Genomic DNA, 17,793 nt, shown 5'->3' with positions numbered 1-17,793 from the left:
TATATCTATGCATTGCATTGCATTGAGCATACAGCTCATGAGAGTCTCTCATGCATCAACTTTGCTCGGTATCATCTTATTTCTCCCTAGGAGGTATAACCTTAACAAGTGGAGGTTCGACACAGTGAGCGCGTCACTACTAAGGCGATTCACTCGACATTAAATCTACATCCATTTTATCTAAAGCATTTTCTCTTCCTTCTCATTATTCGACGCGATATTTAGGAATATACAACTCTAGTACTGTATCTTTACTCGGCTAACTGTTAGTGATGAATGTGAAAAACAAAGAAAGAAAAAGACAATTACGATGACATATAATCCATTACATCTTTTACCTATTCCACCACAATCAATTGATCCAAAACCAATTCCTACTTCAATTGAATTTGATTCTTTTTCAGATACTTTATGGATTGGAACTTCATCTGGAATTGTTTCTGCATTATGTACACCTTTAAATTTAACTAGAAATGTACAATTTCCAACTCATGGTTCAAAACCTTTTAGTAGTTCATCAAATGTAAATGGATTTTTAGGAAATGTTATTACTTTAGGAGGAGGAGGAGGAGGAATGAATTCAAGTGTAAGAGAGATTAGAGTTACAGATAGAGATGTTTGGACTTTGACTGAAGGTGGAATTGGTGGTAGAATGAGAGGTGGACGTGCGAAATGGACTGTTAGGTAATTCGAATCATTTTATCTCATTTAATGCGAATCAGTAAACTTAGATAACTTGAAAATAAGAGAGTAAGCTAATGATAAGATTCTTGAATATGAATACCTTAACAGTGACCCATCAAGATCATTAAGAACAATGTCACCAAATCCTACAAATTCACATGAAGTTTTAGCAGGAGGAAATGGTCAAATGATATTAGCTAATACATCAAGAGGTGAAATAGTTAGAAAAGTTGAATCTAATGAATCAAGTATAGTCAAATTATCACCTTCTTCATTTAATCGTTCAGTACTTTCTGCTTCATTATCTGGACAAATTAATTTATTAGATCCTAGAACTGGTTATAAAAGTTTAAATACTATAATTCCTGTTCAAGCTCATACAGGTGGACTTAGTGGTGCTGATATTAAGGGTAATATGGTTTGTACGTGGGGATGGACGCATATGTCAGTTAAAATCCTGATTGAAAGTTCCTTCTGCATGTTTTTATGAAATGAATCTAACATTTTCTGCTACCTTATTAGGCAAGGTCATCCAATGCCAGATCCACTTGTCAAGATATACGATATTCGAACACTTCGACCTCTTCCCCCAATATCTTTCCCTGCTGGTCCAGCTTTCGCCTTACTACATCCTACAGATCCATCCAAACTTGTCATATCGTCTCAACAAGGGATGTTGCAATCCGTTGATATGTCGGGTGGATCAGCTGCTTCAACTTTCCAACAATTAGATGTCAACTCATATGTGACAAGTATGGCTTTATCACCTCGTGGCGATTATCTAGCTTTTGGAGATGCAGACGGACACCTTCACTTATGGACGAATTATGAGACTGGAGAAACAGCTCAGGTTGACGAGAATGGTCAATTGATATTACCTACTTTCAATGGATACGACGGTATTAAACCTGAATGGCCAGATCAACCTGATCCTCCACCTCCAATCGTATGGGAAGAAACTACCCCACTCAATCTTATAGGAATGCCATATTACTCTGAATCCCTCTTATCTAATTTCCCGCCTGAATTATACGCTACCGAAGTCTCGCCATTCTACAATCCACCTTTGCCAATACCTCCGGCAGTGTTGAACTCGATGAAGATGGTAGACTTTGTAGGATATGCAACAACACCAAAAGAATTAAAAGGGAAAAGATACGTTATACCTTCTAGACCTGGTGCAGGGAAAAATACTAGTAATACAATTAATGGTCACTCGTTTAGTGGAAGAAGAGATAGTGAACCACGTTTTAGGAGTGAGAAAGACAAAAAGAATAAATCAACAAAGAAGATTAATAGACAAAATAGTACTGATGATCAAGATGTTGAAAATGATGGTTTAGATCAAGGTGAAATACCGAAATATTACAGGAAAGTCGAAATCAAATATTCTAAATTCGGTATCGAAGATTTCGATTTTGAGTGAGTTCGATTTGTTCAACTTCATACAATGCATCGATTCGGAACCTGTTTAGGTAAGCTGATGAATATTTCTCATCGTCATAGCTACTACAATCGGACTATTTATTCCGGACTCGAAACTGATATTCTAAATTCGTATACCAATGCCCTCTTACAAGCCATACATTATATATTGCCAATACGGAAAGTCGCTACTGCACATATTTGCGTAGACTGTAAAAAAGAACACTGTTTACTATGTGAAGCTGGGTTCTTATTTAGAATGTTGGAAGATGCCAAAGGAAGGAATTGTCAAGCCAGTAACTTTTCAAGGGCTTTCAGTGCTACACCTCAAGGTATGATTCTCTTGTACAAACGTAGATTTTCGTCAGCTGATTTGAAATGGTATAGCTTCCGCGTTAGGATTGATGGACGATAATGACAAATCAACTGCACCTTATGGATCGCTCATACAAAACTTTAATCGATGGCTGTTATCAACATTCAGCACAGAGTCAATTGTGGAAGGCGAAACTTTTAACTTACGCCACAAGGGTATACAAGACTTGACGCTGGACAAAGAAAACAATACAACTTCTGCTATTGATCAGGTTCTTGGTCTTGAAATCAAGACTACTAATACATGTCGAAGTTGTGGTTTCGTCTCGGAAAGAGATACGACATTACACGCTGTCGATCTGTTATACCCTAAGAAGGTGGGTACTTGTATGCTACGAGCGAAATTCCTATTGGGACCAATTGTCGCTGACCACTGAGCAATGCCATAAATAGAGTACAAGGCCACTTCGGTTCGACGATGTGTTACGTTCTTCAATCTTTAGAGAGAATACCACCAAAGCAGTTTGTAGTAATTGCAAATCGTTCACACCATTAGACTCGAAAAGGACGCTCTCACCGAAACGTCAAAATCCTTTACCGCCTATATTGAGCATCAATACAATGATGAATTCAATTGAGTTATTCGAGCATTGGAGAACCGATATATCCACAGACGGTTTCTTGCAACCTTTCGTGGAGTTTGACGGGGGTAATGGAGAAAATGTGCGATATGAGGTCAAAAGTCTTGTCGTGCAAATTCAGGAGAATGACAGTACACCCGCTCATTTAGTGTCTTTCGTCAAAGGTGAGTTGCCGGACATGGCTATATGTAGCTGTCTTGAAATGGACCCGACCAGGCAGACTGACCTCTATGATATGTCATAGTGCCAAATGAATCTGATACCGTTGAAGGTGAAACGGAAGCCAAAGTATCGCAGTGGATAATGTTCAATGATTTCCTCGTACGACAAGTGAGCGAAGAAGAGGTGTTCAATTTCCCAGATCAATGGAAAGTACCTTCTGTAATAATTCTTCAACGAATTGATACCTCATCCTTATTGGAATTATCGAATTTACCAACATCAATTGATAAAAGTGTATTATTAAAAGATGTTTCTATAGCATGGAATAAAAGAAACGCAATGATCAAACATACTATATTTGGTCCTAATGAATTACCTCAACCAGGTACTTTAATTGCTATTGATGCTGAATTTGTTGCTCTTCAACAAGAAGAAATGGAATTTCGTTCAGATGGTACAAAAAATATACTTCGTCCTTCGCATATGTCACTTGCGCGTGTTTCAGTTTTACGTGGTCAAGGTGAAAAAGAAGGAATACCTTTTATAGATGATTACATACATACAAGTGAAACTGTTGTTGATTACTTAACGGAATATTCTGGTATAAAACGTGAGCATTCACTTTTTCGTCTACTTAGAATCCAAAAAGTGATAGGAGGGAAACTGATATGATAAGGTTTATTTGTAGCTGGAGATTTAGATCCTAATAATTCACCACATACTCTCGTACCTCTTAAAGTGGCTTACAAGAAACTTCGACTCTGTAAGTGATTATTTGTAGAAAGGCAAAATGCTATTTGCTGATGAATGATAAAAGTGGTCGATTTGGGTTGTATATTCATAGGTCATGGATTAGCCAAAGATTTCAGAACAATAAGTGAGTTTTTAGGTTATATTCATCATGAATAAAGAGGATCTTGTTAAGTTTTCTTCTCATTGTGATTTTAGATATTTTCATTCCGTCAGAACAAGTTATGGATACAGTACATATATTTACAATACCAGGAAGACAACGTAAATTGTCATTAAAATTTTTAGCTTGGTATTTATTAAAAAAAGATATTCAAACAAATTCACATGATTCAATAGAAGATTCTAAATTTGCTTTACTTTTATATAAATTATATAGAGAATATATTGAAAAAGATGATCAGGGTGATGAATTTAGAATATTGATGGATAATGTTTTTAATGAAGGTCATAAACTTGTAAGTGATTTTATATTTCAAAGTTATTAAAATATATTTCTCATCTTTCTTCTTTAAATTTCTTAGGGCTTTAAACCTCCTACTGATAGACCAAATTCACCTAATGCTTTTCCACCTTTACAAGCTCCACCTACACCAAATCCACCAAAACAACCAAGATCAAGAAAAAGTTCAAATAAGAATAGCAATAATAACAATAATAATAATACTAATACTAATCAATCGAATTGGACAGATACAATTAATGTTTCTGCTAATGGTAATGATCAGAATAATGGAAATAATAGTGGGAATAATAACACAAATAATGGTGGAAGAGGTAGAGGTAGAGGAAGAGGAAAAGCTCAATCACAACAAAATCAAAGTCAAAATCAGTGGTAGACTTAAATCATTGCTTGACTCCTTTGGCCAATGGATGGATGTACTTTGCTTTCATTGTAGACTATTTGGTCATTATGATCATCTCACTTGTATGCATTTACTATCATTCATGTTTCACGCGCCTTTGATACGAACAATTTTTGCCGAAGTCATTGATAGTCAGTATCATACATTCGCCCTGAACTATCATTCAATATCACAGAAATATCGGTCTCCGATCTGATAGATTTCAATACGCCAAGACGTTTACTTGTACTCATATCCGCAGTCCTCTATGATAATCTTTTGTCGTCTAATTTCGCAATGAAGCTGTCTCATTGCGAAATTGAGAGACTGAACCTCCCGCTAAATTACCGCGCATAAGAATAGTTGTAAAAGCGGGGTACAATGTTATTAGATCAGAATAAAGGAGTATGAATTGTACGATCAAGACGCCACATACGTAAGATAATCTTTTCTTCAACATTAGTAACTCTAAAACGCGTGTTACAGGTAGAGCGGGATCTTTAAAAATGCGCAGTAAGTTACCCTTATGACTGCGGAATATCCCCGTGCTTTTTAAGATATTTTCCCTGCAAACCCCCGCCCGCTCGTAAAGGAATACTAAACTTTCTAAACGAAGTAAGAAAGGAACCATACCCTGTTCCTGTAATTGTTATTAGAAAACAACAGAAAATTCATTAACCTATTATTAAACCCAATAGAAAATCCTAATTGAAAATCATTACGCACTACAACAAATTCAACTTTGGTCGTATTCGTATTTACTGTTTTTCCATAATGAAAGAGTCCATTGCTGTGACATTATGTTTAAATATCATCATATAGAAAAAACCTATAGAAATAAAGAAATATAGATTATTATAAAACGTTCATTCACCATCGCCTTGCTTTTGATAAATATAGCATCTTCTTCATCGCTTTTTTTATTTAGTTTTTTCCTCAAAACGTAAACAACGTGAAAAGCAGGGTTGTTTATTCCTTTGATCATTATTCTGGTGAAATCAACAAAATTCGTTTCGCTCTTACGCTCGCTAATTTCGTTTTAACTTAGAATTTAAAACTTGGACTTTTCGGTCCGACCGTAAAACATCAAAAGTTCCCCCTAAAGAATTTTAACCTATCTTTTTTAGATCTCATAATACAAACCTGAGACATAAATTCACAATTGGGAACTCGTTGCGTAACAACGGTAACAAGTCAACAGAATCAATCGAAAATCAATTATGTATTCAACTATTTAGACGGAATTAATTAGAATCTTTTGGAGACAATAATATGGTCAATAATTATAATAATAGTAATTCTATTATTGAACATACATCAAAATCAAATATATTCAATAGTAATTCAAATGATGATAAACAGATCAATAACCATAAAGATGATAAAAATAACTTGATAATTTCACCAATAAATGAAATTACAATCACAACTATCCCGCCTTCACCTTCACCTTGTCCAACTCGTAATAGAATAATTACGCCACAACCTATTGTTCAACCTTCTTCAATTGGATCTACGAATTCTCTCACTTCTAATTCAAGATCAAGATCAAGGTCAAGATCAAATCCTCACATTTTCGGTTCAAAACACAGCACAATCGGTGACCGAAATTATTTTCCCTTATCATCATCATCTTCTTCTTCAACAACAACACCGATACCGACACCGCATATTCACTCTTCGCCTAATAAAAATCATAAACATTTACGGCCAATTGCGATAACGCGTTCACAATCACATTATATAAATCGACATACCATAAAAGATCATCCACAAGAAAAGAACGGCAATATTCCTTCAATAAAAGATAAATCACATAACAACCCGCTAAAGCGGTTGTCCATTGACGATACTTTTCATAATAATTATAATAACGCAGTTACTACTGGATCAGACGTTCATACCCCAACACAAGAATACGGTAGTCATTCTGGTATAATAACACGAAGAAGACCTTCTATCTCAACTCCAACTTCTAATACCTACACCTCTCCACGTAGTCGACAAACAAGTCTACTTAGATCTCCACCTTCTGTACCTGCTTCTTCATCTTCGTTAGGCTGGTTAACAGGGAATAGATTAACTCTACCTCCAATAAATAATAAGCATTCTACATCTGACGACGAAAGAGAAGAAGACGAGGATAACGAAGAAGAAGAAGAAAATAGTAAAACTCTTAGAACGAATAAGAAGTGGGATTGGAGAATGGCATCAAATGGATTACCTAAATATGGTGAATCATCAACGTCAGGATCAGCTTCGGGATCATCTTCAACGACCAACACTCCTTTCATCAGCATGACCCCTCCCTCAGCATATGATGTAAAATCAATGCCACCACCTCTACCTATAGTGAATTCTTATAATACTTCACCACCTCGAACCTCAATTTTACCGTCTCAAGCCCCGTTGGCATCTCCATCAAACCTTCAGCCATTACCACAAGACCCATATAACATTCTACCATTGTCCGTCCCTTCTTCACCTTTGATATCACCGTGTGTATCTAGAGCACCTACACCACATCAGTCGCCCCATCCATCATTACAAGATCTTGCATCTGAATATGCAGCATCTGCAAATGTGCAAAGTTCATCAAGCAGGACGGAATCTAGCCCTAGGACATCTATATCAACATCAAGTTCAAGGTATGGTTGGGGAACAGGTAGATCAGATTCTAGATCATCTGAAGAGGATGATTTAATTCCACCTTTTTCACCTATAACTACTTCTACTTCCCATAGACCTGTAATCTCTTTTCCCAGATCAGGATGGTGGCAAAGATCTTTAATTTCTTCTAAAGGTGATACACCTGTATCACCTAAAATTAATTTATCAAATAATAATGGTAATCCATCTAGGATAATTAGGTTTCCCGTTTCAGCCAATAAATTCGTACCTACAGGAACCAGAAATTGGGGATGGCTTTTCGAAGTGATACCTGGATTTGCATCTTCGACAACAACCACGATCGCCTCGACAGATTCATCGATAATACGGAAAAATGATAGTAGGAAAAACAGTATTACTACAAAAACCCGGAACAGAGAAAGAGAAAGGTTAATGTCTGGACATTCTCGTGGTCGATCCGATGTACATGGGCCTTTTACCAGTAGGAGGAAAAGCATTAATCAGAAAGTATTGGGTTCTAAATGGCTAGCTAGGGTCATGGTCTTCGTACCGACTGAACCATGGAGCATAGTGAGTAACTACTCATACAATCGTTTACCATTACATAGCACTTTTGACTGATCATCGTTCTGCAGAGCCTTTTCTTGATCTTCTTCGCTGCTTTCGCCGTAACCTTGACATTTACCATCAAGCACATACTCAATCCCGACAAAGAACCATTACCATGGCGACAATATTGTACATCGGATTACCCAACTTTATACTCTCTTCAAGATCCCTCATTACCTTCACCTCATGTCAATTCAATGGTCAATTCCAATCCATCTTTCCCCTCTACGGAACATATCGAGTCAGTTCCCGTAAACTCGTTTGCACCTTCCTCCTCTAAACCTTTGACTCTAATGCCTCTCACACCCGAACATCCTGCATGGCCATATCACCCTCACGATAAGCCACCTTTCAGTCCCGAGATGTCAACCAAAGAATTAGATGAATCGCTCAACCCTGTCGGTGTGTTGATTGGAGTCTTCACCACTGATGCTGGTGTTGAACGACGTCATATGATTAGACAGAGTTATGCCTCTCACTGGAGATCGAGAAGAGATGGTACAGAGGGAATTAGAATCAGGTTTGTGATGGGTAGACCTAGAAAAAGGTTTGAAAAAGCAGTACAACTTGAGATGGAGGGTGAGTTTGTTTTTTGCGGTTTTGCTCAATCAGAATCTTCCGCGTATTACATACTGATCTTCGTTTATTAAACATAGCATTCAACGATATTCTACTGTTGGATATGGACGAAAATATGAATAGCGGTAAAACTCATGCCTTCTTTTCATGGGCAGCTGAGAATGCCACCGTACCATCTTGGGAATATCCTCAACCAGAACCAATCGCCTCTGACACTGATACAGAATCAAACTCAGTTGATGCGCGACAAGGAAGATTATCACCTATTTGGAAAGGTGAGAAGAAACCTGATTACGTCGTGAAAGCGGATGAAGATAGTTTCATTATGCTTGGTGAATTGGAGAAGAGATTAAGGGTATCTCCTAGATCAAAAGCCTTCTGGGGTTGTGAGTGAACTCCTTAGATCTGCGTTTGCTCGGATAGCATTTCGTCGTTGCAGACAGTGATGCTGACTATGCTGCAATACATCATCAGATCTCGTCAAGAACACCTTTATGGCTGGAGAATGTTACGCTCTTTCCTTCGATCTTGTTCAATATATTCACGCTTCACCTGCTTTGCGTACTCTGACTAGAGGAAAAGAAGACAAGCTAGTCGCTAAATGGATGAATATGCATCCAGAACGAGAACAGATCGTTTGGGTCACTGAAAGGTGTTGGATCTATGATCATCCCAAAGCTGGTACAGTGTGAGTAACTTTCGAGCTAATTGGTAGAATAAATCAGGGGCTTTCGTTGATATCTTCGTCTCGGTAATAGTTATTCTCATGGATTTTTATTCCCTTCTATCGTGAATGAAGTGCGAACGGAAAACTTGACTGGACTGTCACCTTCAACTTTGTCACTTAGAGGTGGGGCAGAAGCAGCTAAATCATATTCATCTGTATCGAAATTCGGCGTTGCATATCGACCAATTTCAACGGAAATGACAGTTCCAGAACAAGTCGAAGCCCTAATTGAAGGATCCCCTTTATCTCTTTTGAAAGATACATCTTTAAATTCAGATTCTTCTGTTCAACAACAACAGCAACAACAACAACAAACATTTTCGAAAATTGAAAATATTCAGACTCAAGTAAATAAGATATATTCAAATAGACCAACTAGAAAAGAAAGGTTTTTAAATGATGAAAATGAATTAGGAGGTACAGTAGTTGTACATTATATCAAGAAAAATGAATGGTTTCAAGAAACTATGATTGCTTTACTTGGTGGAGCATCAAATTTAGATGATCAAGTCTGGCATAAAGGTGTTTCAACAGGTTTAGGAGCTTTAGAAAAAAGAAAAGGAAGAGTGATTAGGAATGGGAAAGGTAATGATAATTCAATTGAACCTGGAAAATTTATTGATCATAATGATCGTGATGAAAAAGAAGAAGAAGGAGAAGGTGTGAAATTAAGAAAAGGTGATGGATTGTAAATTAAAACGTGGTGAAATATTAAAAGTACATATATATAAAAGCTTTATAATTTATATAAATAATTCGATTGTATCTTAATGAATAAATTGCATTAAAGACTTGAAGTAATCCAAACTTGAAAAGAGTCTGAACGATTAAACGAATCAATTGAGATATGTAATTATCGCAAGCTATTTTTTTACCTGATAATATATCATCACACAAAATTGGGATGAATTGATAAATATGAAGATGAATGCATAATTTCCATTTTACTGATACTGTATAAAAACATAAAAATACATAAAATTGGATTGGGATAATTGAATATCAGCGTCATTTAGTCCTCGATAATTCATTCTTAAAATCATCTCTTTTAAAAAGAAAAAGAAATTTAAAAAATCAAGGGTGGAACGACGCAACGCCGTCTTTTTTCTTAAACAAAAGAATTTCTTCTTTGGAAAAAAAAAAAAAAAGAACAGGTTGTCTAGACCTAAGCCGTTTTTATTCCAAATCGACTAGTAAGTTCAACTCTTTGTTTATATATATAAAATATAGAGAGGAACTAGGCAAATGCGCTTGGTTGTGGTTGTGATTTAGGATTTTGTATAAAAGTAGAGAATTGTAATTTAAAAGGTGGTGGTAAGTAAATTGAATTTAAGAAAGGAATGAATCAAAAGATATTTGTTGATGCATACTATTATGTTTTTATTGGTTTAAATATTGAAGATTGAATTTTAATTAAATAGTTGAAATGATAAAATAGAAGAAAGAAAGAAAGATTGAAATAATTGAATTTCTAGTTAGCTAGGTAGTTAGTTACTCGTAAATCATGAGGAATTTGGTGATTCTTTTAATTTCTTATATATTTTAACTTGACGTGGCATAATTATCCGTTACTATTATTTAATCATTATCAAAATGAAATGAAATTACCCCCGCATTCATTAGACCGGTTTATTCGGTCCGAGTAATGAGGGGTGGGGGTCCCTCCATATTTAATTACAATACCGCGCTGAAAGATCAGAGGAGTTTTTAAGCTTAAAACCTTGACTCTTTCTCCATATGCTTTTTTGATCATATGGTAAATTCATACAAAGGTACATAAATTAGAAACTTTAAGCTATGTTCGCCCGTCGTGAGACCTTACTCTTGTAGGTTATATTTTTAGTCATGACCAAGGTATCTATTAATTGGTCACGAGGTAAATGGGATTACGAAGAATTTTATATTAAATCGGCTCGTAATGGGGTTACTTACCGGTTCTCCATTAACTACAGGCACTGAAAATGATAAATTCGTTGGAATGCTAAATTCAGCTCTGGCCAAGCAAAGCTCTACAATTTTAAATGAGTTTCAAAGTCCTCGTGATCAACGGACCGCCCAATTAACTACGTGTCTTTGTAACTCATACATATAATTCATCAAGATTGAAGAAGTAGTTAATATTCTTCCCTTCCTTCTATTGTCATTCTAACAAATTTGTTAACTTATTAATCGTATCATTACATCAAAAAGTAAGAGAAAACAAAAAATGTCAAATCAATATACGAATGGCTACGGTCATAATCACAATAATAATCATGAAAAACCTGAAATAATTACTAAAGAAAATAAAAATGGTATCAGAAATTCAAATGATAGTAGTAATCAATTTATAAATAATAATAATGAAGATCAAAAAATGCCAGATACAATACCAAATCATTCAAAAATTGCTTCTGAAACAATTTTTCAAATGTCACCTGAAGAATACGCTTTAGCTGAAAAGAAATTATTAAGAAAATTAGATTTTAAATTAATTCCTTGGATGACGTGAGTTTTATTACTAAATGGTTGATAGATAATTTCGAAATGAATTTTTGAGAGCTGACTAGATTTTTTAATTTCGTTTATTTAGTTTATTATATTTACTTAGTTTTATTGATAGAGTTAATGTTGGTGCTGCTAAACTTGTTGGCAAGTTTTGATATTTGATTCATCTGATGATTCCCGCTAATTCTGAATGACTTATGAAACAGGCTTAACTGCTGATCTTAAATTGACTTCTTCACAATACTCAAATGCATCTATGAGTGAGTTGCTATTTTTATTCAATTTTTTGTAATTTGAAATCGAACGGTTTAGTTGATATTTCAGAATTATGATAGTCTTCTTTGTCAGTTATGTCGCTTTCGAAGTCCCTTCCAATTTGGTATTGAAGAAGTTAAGGCCTTCGAGGTGGATTCCATTTACTATGGTGAGTAAATCTGGTGGTAAAGCCATAACGATTCTATAGCTAAATTGAATCACCATTATGCAGATTTGCTGGGCCATCTTCCAAACAACCAGTAAGTCATACAACCATTCTCTATCTGTAGAATCGATGAGCTGAGATACATCTCATAGTGGGACTGGTAACTAGTTATGGACAATTATTGGCTCTCCGATTTTGCTTGGGTCTTTTCGAATCTGGTTTATTCCCAGGTTTGAATTTCTACCTCACTGGATGGTATAAGCGAGATGAAATTAATCGAAGATGCGCTTTCTTCTTCGGTGGAGCAGTTTTGGCTGGTGCTTTTGGTGGTATTTTCGGGTGTGAGTTTTGATTATGATTTTTCAGTCTAGCCAATCAAAAACTGTTTATTGATATTTGGTATCATCCAGATGCTTTGAGTAAGATGGATGGCGTAGGTGGTAAAGCAGGATGGTCTTGGATTGTGAGCCACTTCCGTCTTTCGCGTCACCGCTGCATGACAAATCTGCCATTTGAGCGTTACTTACTCGTTCATGATTGAATGCAGTTCATCATAGAAGGCCTTCTCACCTTTATCGTAGCGGTACTATCATTCTGGATGATTCACGATTGGCCTGACACAGCTAAATTCCTTACACCGGTGGAAAGAGAAATGGTTTTACACAGACTCAAGCAAGAGCAAGGTTTGGCATCTGAAGGTGGATTTACTTGGAGGGTAATCAAAAAGGCTTTACTTGACTGGAAGGTAAGTTGTCCATTCGACCAGCTGTTACATACTCGGTCTTCGTCTTATGCTGACTAAATCGTGCAGACTTACTGCCTCATGTTGATGTACATTGGAGCTGCCGAACCTCTCTACAGGTGAGCTTGTGGATTTCCGCTGTGACATTTCGACAAGCTGACTAAGTGACGATAGTGGTTCACTCTTCACCCCCACTATCATTGCATACTTGGGTAAATTCACCGTCTCTCAATCATTACTACTCAGTACCCCGCCATATGTACTCATGTTCATAACCACGATGACTACCGCTTTCATGAGTGACAAATACCAAAGAAGAGGTTTTTTCCTGATGGGATGGTGAGTCACAGCTGCACGATGTTTGTAATAGTTCCAACCAATTAATCCAGATGAACAGGTCTTTGATTGGTGCCATTGGCTATCTTTTGCTCCTGACTATACCAATCCATCATCCTGTAAGTCACACGTCCCAAATTCGGTACATCAAACCATTGCTGATCAAATAGGATATATTCAGGGTGGACTATACGCCGCAGTGTTCATCTCATCAGCTGCAGTGGGACCTCTAATTGCCACTACGATCGCTTGGACAGGTAACACTTTTGGAAATCACTGTGAGCTAATTGTATACATGACCTTACATGCGAAATTATTGCTGATGACATATCTGACTGTTGTAGACAAGAAAGCAGTAGCAATGGGATTAGTTTTTTCAGCAGGAAATTCGGGAGGAATAGTTTCATCACAAGCATATAGGAACAAAGACGCTCCAAGATTCTTACCAGGTCACGGTACTGCTTTAGCATTCTGCCTTTTGAATTTTACAATGGCTACTATTCTTTACTTTGGAGTTAAAAGGGAAAATGCAAGAAGAGATGCTCAATATGGACCTGCACCTAGACCTGATGAAGTTCAAGAATTTGATGATCCTGAATACCTTCAAAGATGGGGTCTACAAGGAATGTCAAGAAAGGAAATAGTTGAATTAGGTGATGATCATCCGGCTTATAGGTATATCCTATAAATCCATTAATGGGCATTTTGTGAATTGGTGTAAATGGCTAAGAAAGGTGATGTAACATTAAGACTGAATGGAAAGGCAAGAGGTTGGAAGTATCAAGCTGAACCCTATACCTTCTTTCGACTGACGTTTGAAGGGAGGTTCTGTGGTTTGGTATATGTAGTATAGTATGGCAGTTAGAAGAATTGTAATATCTTATGTATGACGTGGCATACCGCTCAAGTCAGATCAAGCTGGATAAATCGATACAACTTATTTCCTATCAGCTGGTCCTTTTGAAATATACAACGCTCCCTCCCTATATTGTTATCAGGAATTACTTCGGGTTCGGGATATGCAATACTTTAAGTGGCGTTTTATAATTTGGCCCTTTTAAGTTGAAAATAAACACTTGGCAGTCTAAAATATCAAACTAGCTTCATTAGTCATCCCCTCGTACCTTTATTTTTAATCAATTTTCCCCTTTTTCCCCCTTATTTCTCAAACATCTTTTTCTTTTTTGGCTCAAGGCGTGTTTTTTCTTTCCTTTTTTTACCTTTTACTTTAATTCGCTTGAATTGATATGAACATTTCGGGATGATCCGAATTAGAAAAACACGTAACGTACTGTACTAAAAGCTGTGCCTAAATGTTAGGAGGATTTATTTTAAAAAGATCTGAGATAACCACCTGACGCTTATTTTTTATGTAACGGCATAAATTATCAAAATGATATTCGAGTAGAAGAAGAACCAAACAAGTTTGTAAAAACTATGAAAGTTCGGAAACTAATTTCATGTTTGATTCGGTATATCTTATGATGAATCAAATTGAATCATTATTCACTAGGGTGGGAAAGAAAGAGAGAAGGGCCGAAATTGAAAAATAAAATAAAATGATAAATCATTAAAACGTTTCAAAGGATGATCAAGGAAGGAAGGAAGGAAGGAAAGAAGAGATCAAAGCTGAAAAATAAAACAAAAGGAACAGGAAGAATTTAATCTATGGGGGAAATACATATTGCTTCACAACGTGTTTACTCGTATATATAATACGTCTAATTCCTTTTCAACTTTCATCATATATCTAAATTTGAATATTGGTTTCTTCTAAGTATACTACTCAGTTCAATAGCGAGATTCAAATCAATATGAGCTTTATTCCTATCCTCACTACTTCTCTTAAAGGTTTTGCCGCCTTTTGGTCACTCGTTCTTTTCGCTGTATCAGCTTCTTTCATTGCTAAATGTTACGGATATTGTGAGTCCATCGACCCATTCACTTGTTAATAAACTTCTGATATCCTTCAACATAAGAATGGAGCTGATTCGAACTATGACAATACCTTCTTAGTCTACCGGGAAGATGTCAATGATTCTTATCTTGCAGCTGGAAATGCCTTGATTGCTGGAGGTATTCTATTCATGCTTTACATGGGAGTAGCGTGAGTTATCTATTCATTTAAAGGAGACCTTTTTTCAATGTATATTAACGAATTATATAATATCGCTAAAAATGCTGATTTACATCAATCCTGATATAGGCTTTTCTTCATTTTCAGAAAACCCGAAAGTATCTTCATTTCAGTCATGGTTGATACTATCATACTCGGTTTCTTCTTCGTCTTTTTCCTGGGTGAGTAAGCACAACCCTCTTATATGGGGCAAAGAACTTTCAATCTTCTAGATAGGGAAATTTGATGATTAATGTCTTTGTTTTTCCTTTTTAATATTATAGCTTCTACTGCTTGCCTCAGTACAGAAGCTTCTTTCTTCTCTTATTGGGACGATGTAGATGATTGGGCATCGTAAGTTTAATTGATCGTTTGAATCCTGGCATAAAGAAATGGTTGATGATGAGCGGTTATTTCAATATAGACTTGGTAATGCCGTTCTAGGTCTTGGATGGGTTATGACTTTCCTTGTGAGTCAAAGTTCATTCACCAAGATTTCAATATCATCATGACTAATCGATTTTGACGACTCATTCAAACGATAGGTCTTCGGTATCCTTCTTCTCGAAGTTATCTACACTATGAAAAATTACGGAAGATCTTACGCTACTTGGAGAACACCATTTAATCAATTATTAACTTATGGTACTTCATCATCTTCTAAATCTCACAATGAAGGAGTACTGGAGACTGGAATGGCTTCAAAAGGAAATGCCAATACGACTACAGCTGTACCAATGTCAAACGTACCTCCTGCTCAAGCTTATGAATCACCTGCTCCTGCTGCTCATACTGCTCCTACTACAATTCAAGGTGAGCCTCATCATACAGTTACTCCTTATATGCATCAACCTCAAAATAAACAACAAGTTAATGAAAAATTATCTCCTTATCAAGGGCAACTCCCTCCTGGTGCTGCGGCCTAATGGGATTAACACCTTGATGAATGCTATTAAAGAGGAGTTATGTATCATGATGAAGAAGATGCTTTAACAGGGAGACTGCGCAATTTGACGTTATATATGCAGATCACGGGGGAGCAAGCGAATGAATATACTGAGGGTTATAATTGCCTAAATATGAGATATGCAACTTTGGATATTATGCATTCATGCCATTCCATTACAACTCTTAACAACGAACATATTATTTAATGCGATATTTCAATCTGCCATTCTTGAAAATGATTATCCCTTCCAAGCTTCGGTGGAAGAGTAAGACAAAAACTAATTGGATTTGTTAGTTGCGTTCAAGTGGTGGTAAAAAGAGACGGCATACCTTTCCATCCATGGTTATAACTACTCTATCACCTTTTGGATCTTTCTTTCTTTCAACTGAAGTTCGGAAATCTATTTATGATCCCGGTCAGCACTTTGGATGTGATGTAAGCAAAGGAGAGGTATGGGTCGGGAAAGGCGAGGATCCTACATTCAGGCGAAAGGAGGAGGTTGGGATAGGATTTTAGAAGAGAATGGGCGAAACCTCACCAATAGCAGACATAATTCCATCGCCGAACTACAATAGCATGACGAAATAATGAGCTGATTTACTTATGGAAGTGATATTTTATTTGAGATAACTCACTTTCTCTGCAATAATAGCTTTATAAGAATATCCATAAACAAGTAATACTTCATATAATCTATAAAGTACTGGATCCTATTGATTCCCAAAAAAAATTAGAAAAATAGTAGAATGAGCATTTATTATCTTAGAATTTTTTATTTGTTTTTGAATAAGAAACGTACTTTAGGAGGCATTTCCATACCCTTATCACGATCAACCATACCTTTAACACCTAAACTACCTTCTGAACCAATACCTTGTAAAGAATTTATAAATTTTTCTTTTGTTAATTTAGGTAAATTATTTAAAATATAATTATTATTATATTCTTCTAAAAAATCATTATTATTATTATTACTATTTAAAACTTTAAATAAATTTTCAGCAGTTTCTTTATCTTGACAAATTGCTTGACCATAAAATAATGCTGCAGTCCAAACTTCTGGTTTATCTAATTTTTTTGAAATTTCTTCAAATGTTAAACCTGATAATGATTTTGCTAATAATAAAACTTTATTATGTTCTGGTAAATTCATCATTTTGCCTCAAAAACTAATTTGCTTTTTATCGTTTAATTAGTTGAAATTCGATTTTCAATGTGTGATTTGAGTGAAAAGAAGAAGGAGGGATAATAAAACCTTTTTTGAGTGGTTATATATACCTATGTAATCCTACAACATCATCTGCTATTAGTACTTCTAAACCTGCCAAACAAGTCATCTGATAAAGCTATTCCACTAAAATAAATGCATCTCAA

General features: G+C 35.9%; 5 protein-coding genes across 5 annotated transcripts; 4 read left to right on the top strand and 1 right to left on the bottom strand.

Moving 5' to 3' along the window:
• Positions 1 to 310: 310 nt before the first annotated feature.
• Positions 311 to 4,816, top strand: I206_101449 (uncharacterized protein; the record flags this gene model as incomplete). Its single annotated transcript, XM_070202387.1, has 11 exons — positions 311 to 684; positions 793 to 1,128; positions 1,207 to 2,106; positions 2,191 to 2,441; positions 2,497 to 2,801; positions 2,878 to 3,229; positions 3,310 to 3,837; positions 3,916 to 3,990; positions 4,045 to 4,104; positions 4,176 to 4,435; positions 4,502 to 4,816. The coding sequence occupies 11 exons, from the start codon at positions 311 to 313 to the stop codon at positions 4,814 to 4,816; spliced, it is 3,756 nt and encodes a 1,251-aa protein (XP_070058488.1).
• A 1,278-nt stretch (positions 4,817 to 6,094) lies between these two features.
• I206_101448 (uncharacterized protein) lies at positions 6,095 to 10,060 on the top strand (the record flags this gene model as incomplete). The annotated part of the gene is made up of 5 exons (XM_019158281.1): positions 6,095 to 8,023; positions 8,089 to 8,641; positions 8,719 to 9,027; positions 9,116 to 9,329; positions 9,400 to 10,060. 5 exons carry the CDS (start codon positions 6,095 to 6,097, stop codon positions 10,058 to 10,060), a joined length of 3,666 nt encoding a protein of 1,221 aa, XP_019008894.1.
• Positions 10,061 to 11,574: 1,514 nt separating this feature from the next.
• Positions 11,575 to 14,042, top strand: I206_101447 (uncharacterized protein; the record flags this gene model as incomplete). The annotated part of the gene is made up of 13 exons (XM_019158283.2): positions 11,575 to 11,855; positions 11,941 to 11,999; positions 12,062 to 12,115; positions 12,191 to 12,279; positions 12,343 to 12,370; positions 12,429 to 12,617; positions 12,687 to 12,739; positions 12,824 to 13,021; positions 13,088 to 13,137; positions 13,193 to 13,357; positions 13,416 to 13,473; positions 13,536 to 13,632; positions 13,699 to 14,042. The coding sequence occupies 13 exons, from the start codon at positions 11,575 to 11,577 to the stop codon at positions 14,040 to 14,042; spliced, it is 1,665 nt and encodes a 554-aa protein (XP_019008896.2).
• A 1,126-nt stretch (positions 14,043 to 15,168) lies between these two features.
• I206_101446 (uncharacterized protein) lies at positions 15,169 to 16,396 on the top strand (the record flags this gene model as incomplete). Its single annotated transcript, XM_019158284.1, has 6 exons — positions 15,169 to 15,277; positions 15,371 to 15,461; positions 15,561 to 15,652; positions 15,755 to 15,824; positions 15,895 to 15,940; positions 16,016 to 16,396. The coding sequence occupies 6 exons, from the start codon at positions 15,169 to 15,171 to the stop codon at positions 16,394 to 16,396; spliced, it is 789 nt and encodes a 262-aa protein (XP_019008897.1).
• Positions 16,397 to 16,657: 261 nt separating this feature from the next.
• On the bottom strand, positions 16,658 to 17,575 carry I206_101445 (cyanate hydratase; the record flags this gene model as incomplete). The annotated part of the gene is made up of 5 exons (XM_019158285.1): positions 16,658 to 16,696; positions 16,749 to 16,819; positions 16,958 to 16,985; positions 17,055 to 17,129; positions 17,219 to 17,575. The coding sequence occupies 5 exons, from the start codon at positions 17,573 to 17,575 to the stop codon at positions 16,658 to 16,660; spliced, it is 570 nt and encodes a 189-aa protein (XP_019008898.1).
• Positions 17,576 to 17,793: the final 218 nt, after the last annotated feature.

Source organism: Kwoniella pini, chromosome 2 (assembly GCF_000512605.2).
Source record: "Kwoniella pini CBS 10737 chromosome 2, complete sequence".
Taxonomy (NCBI): Eukaryota; Fungi; Basidiomycota; class Tremellomycetes; order Tremellales; family Cryptococcaceae; genus Kwoniella; species Kwoniella pini.
This window is presented reverse-complemented; position numbering and strand designations above follow the sequence as displayed.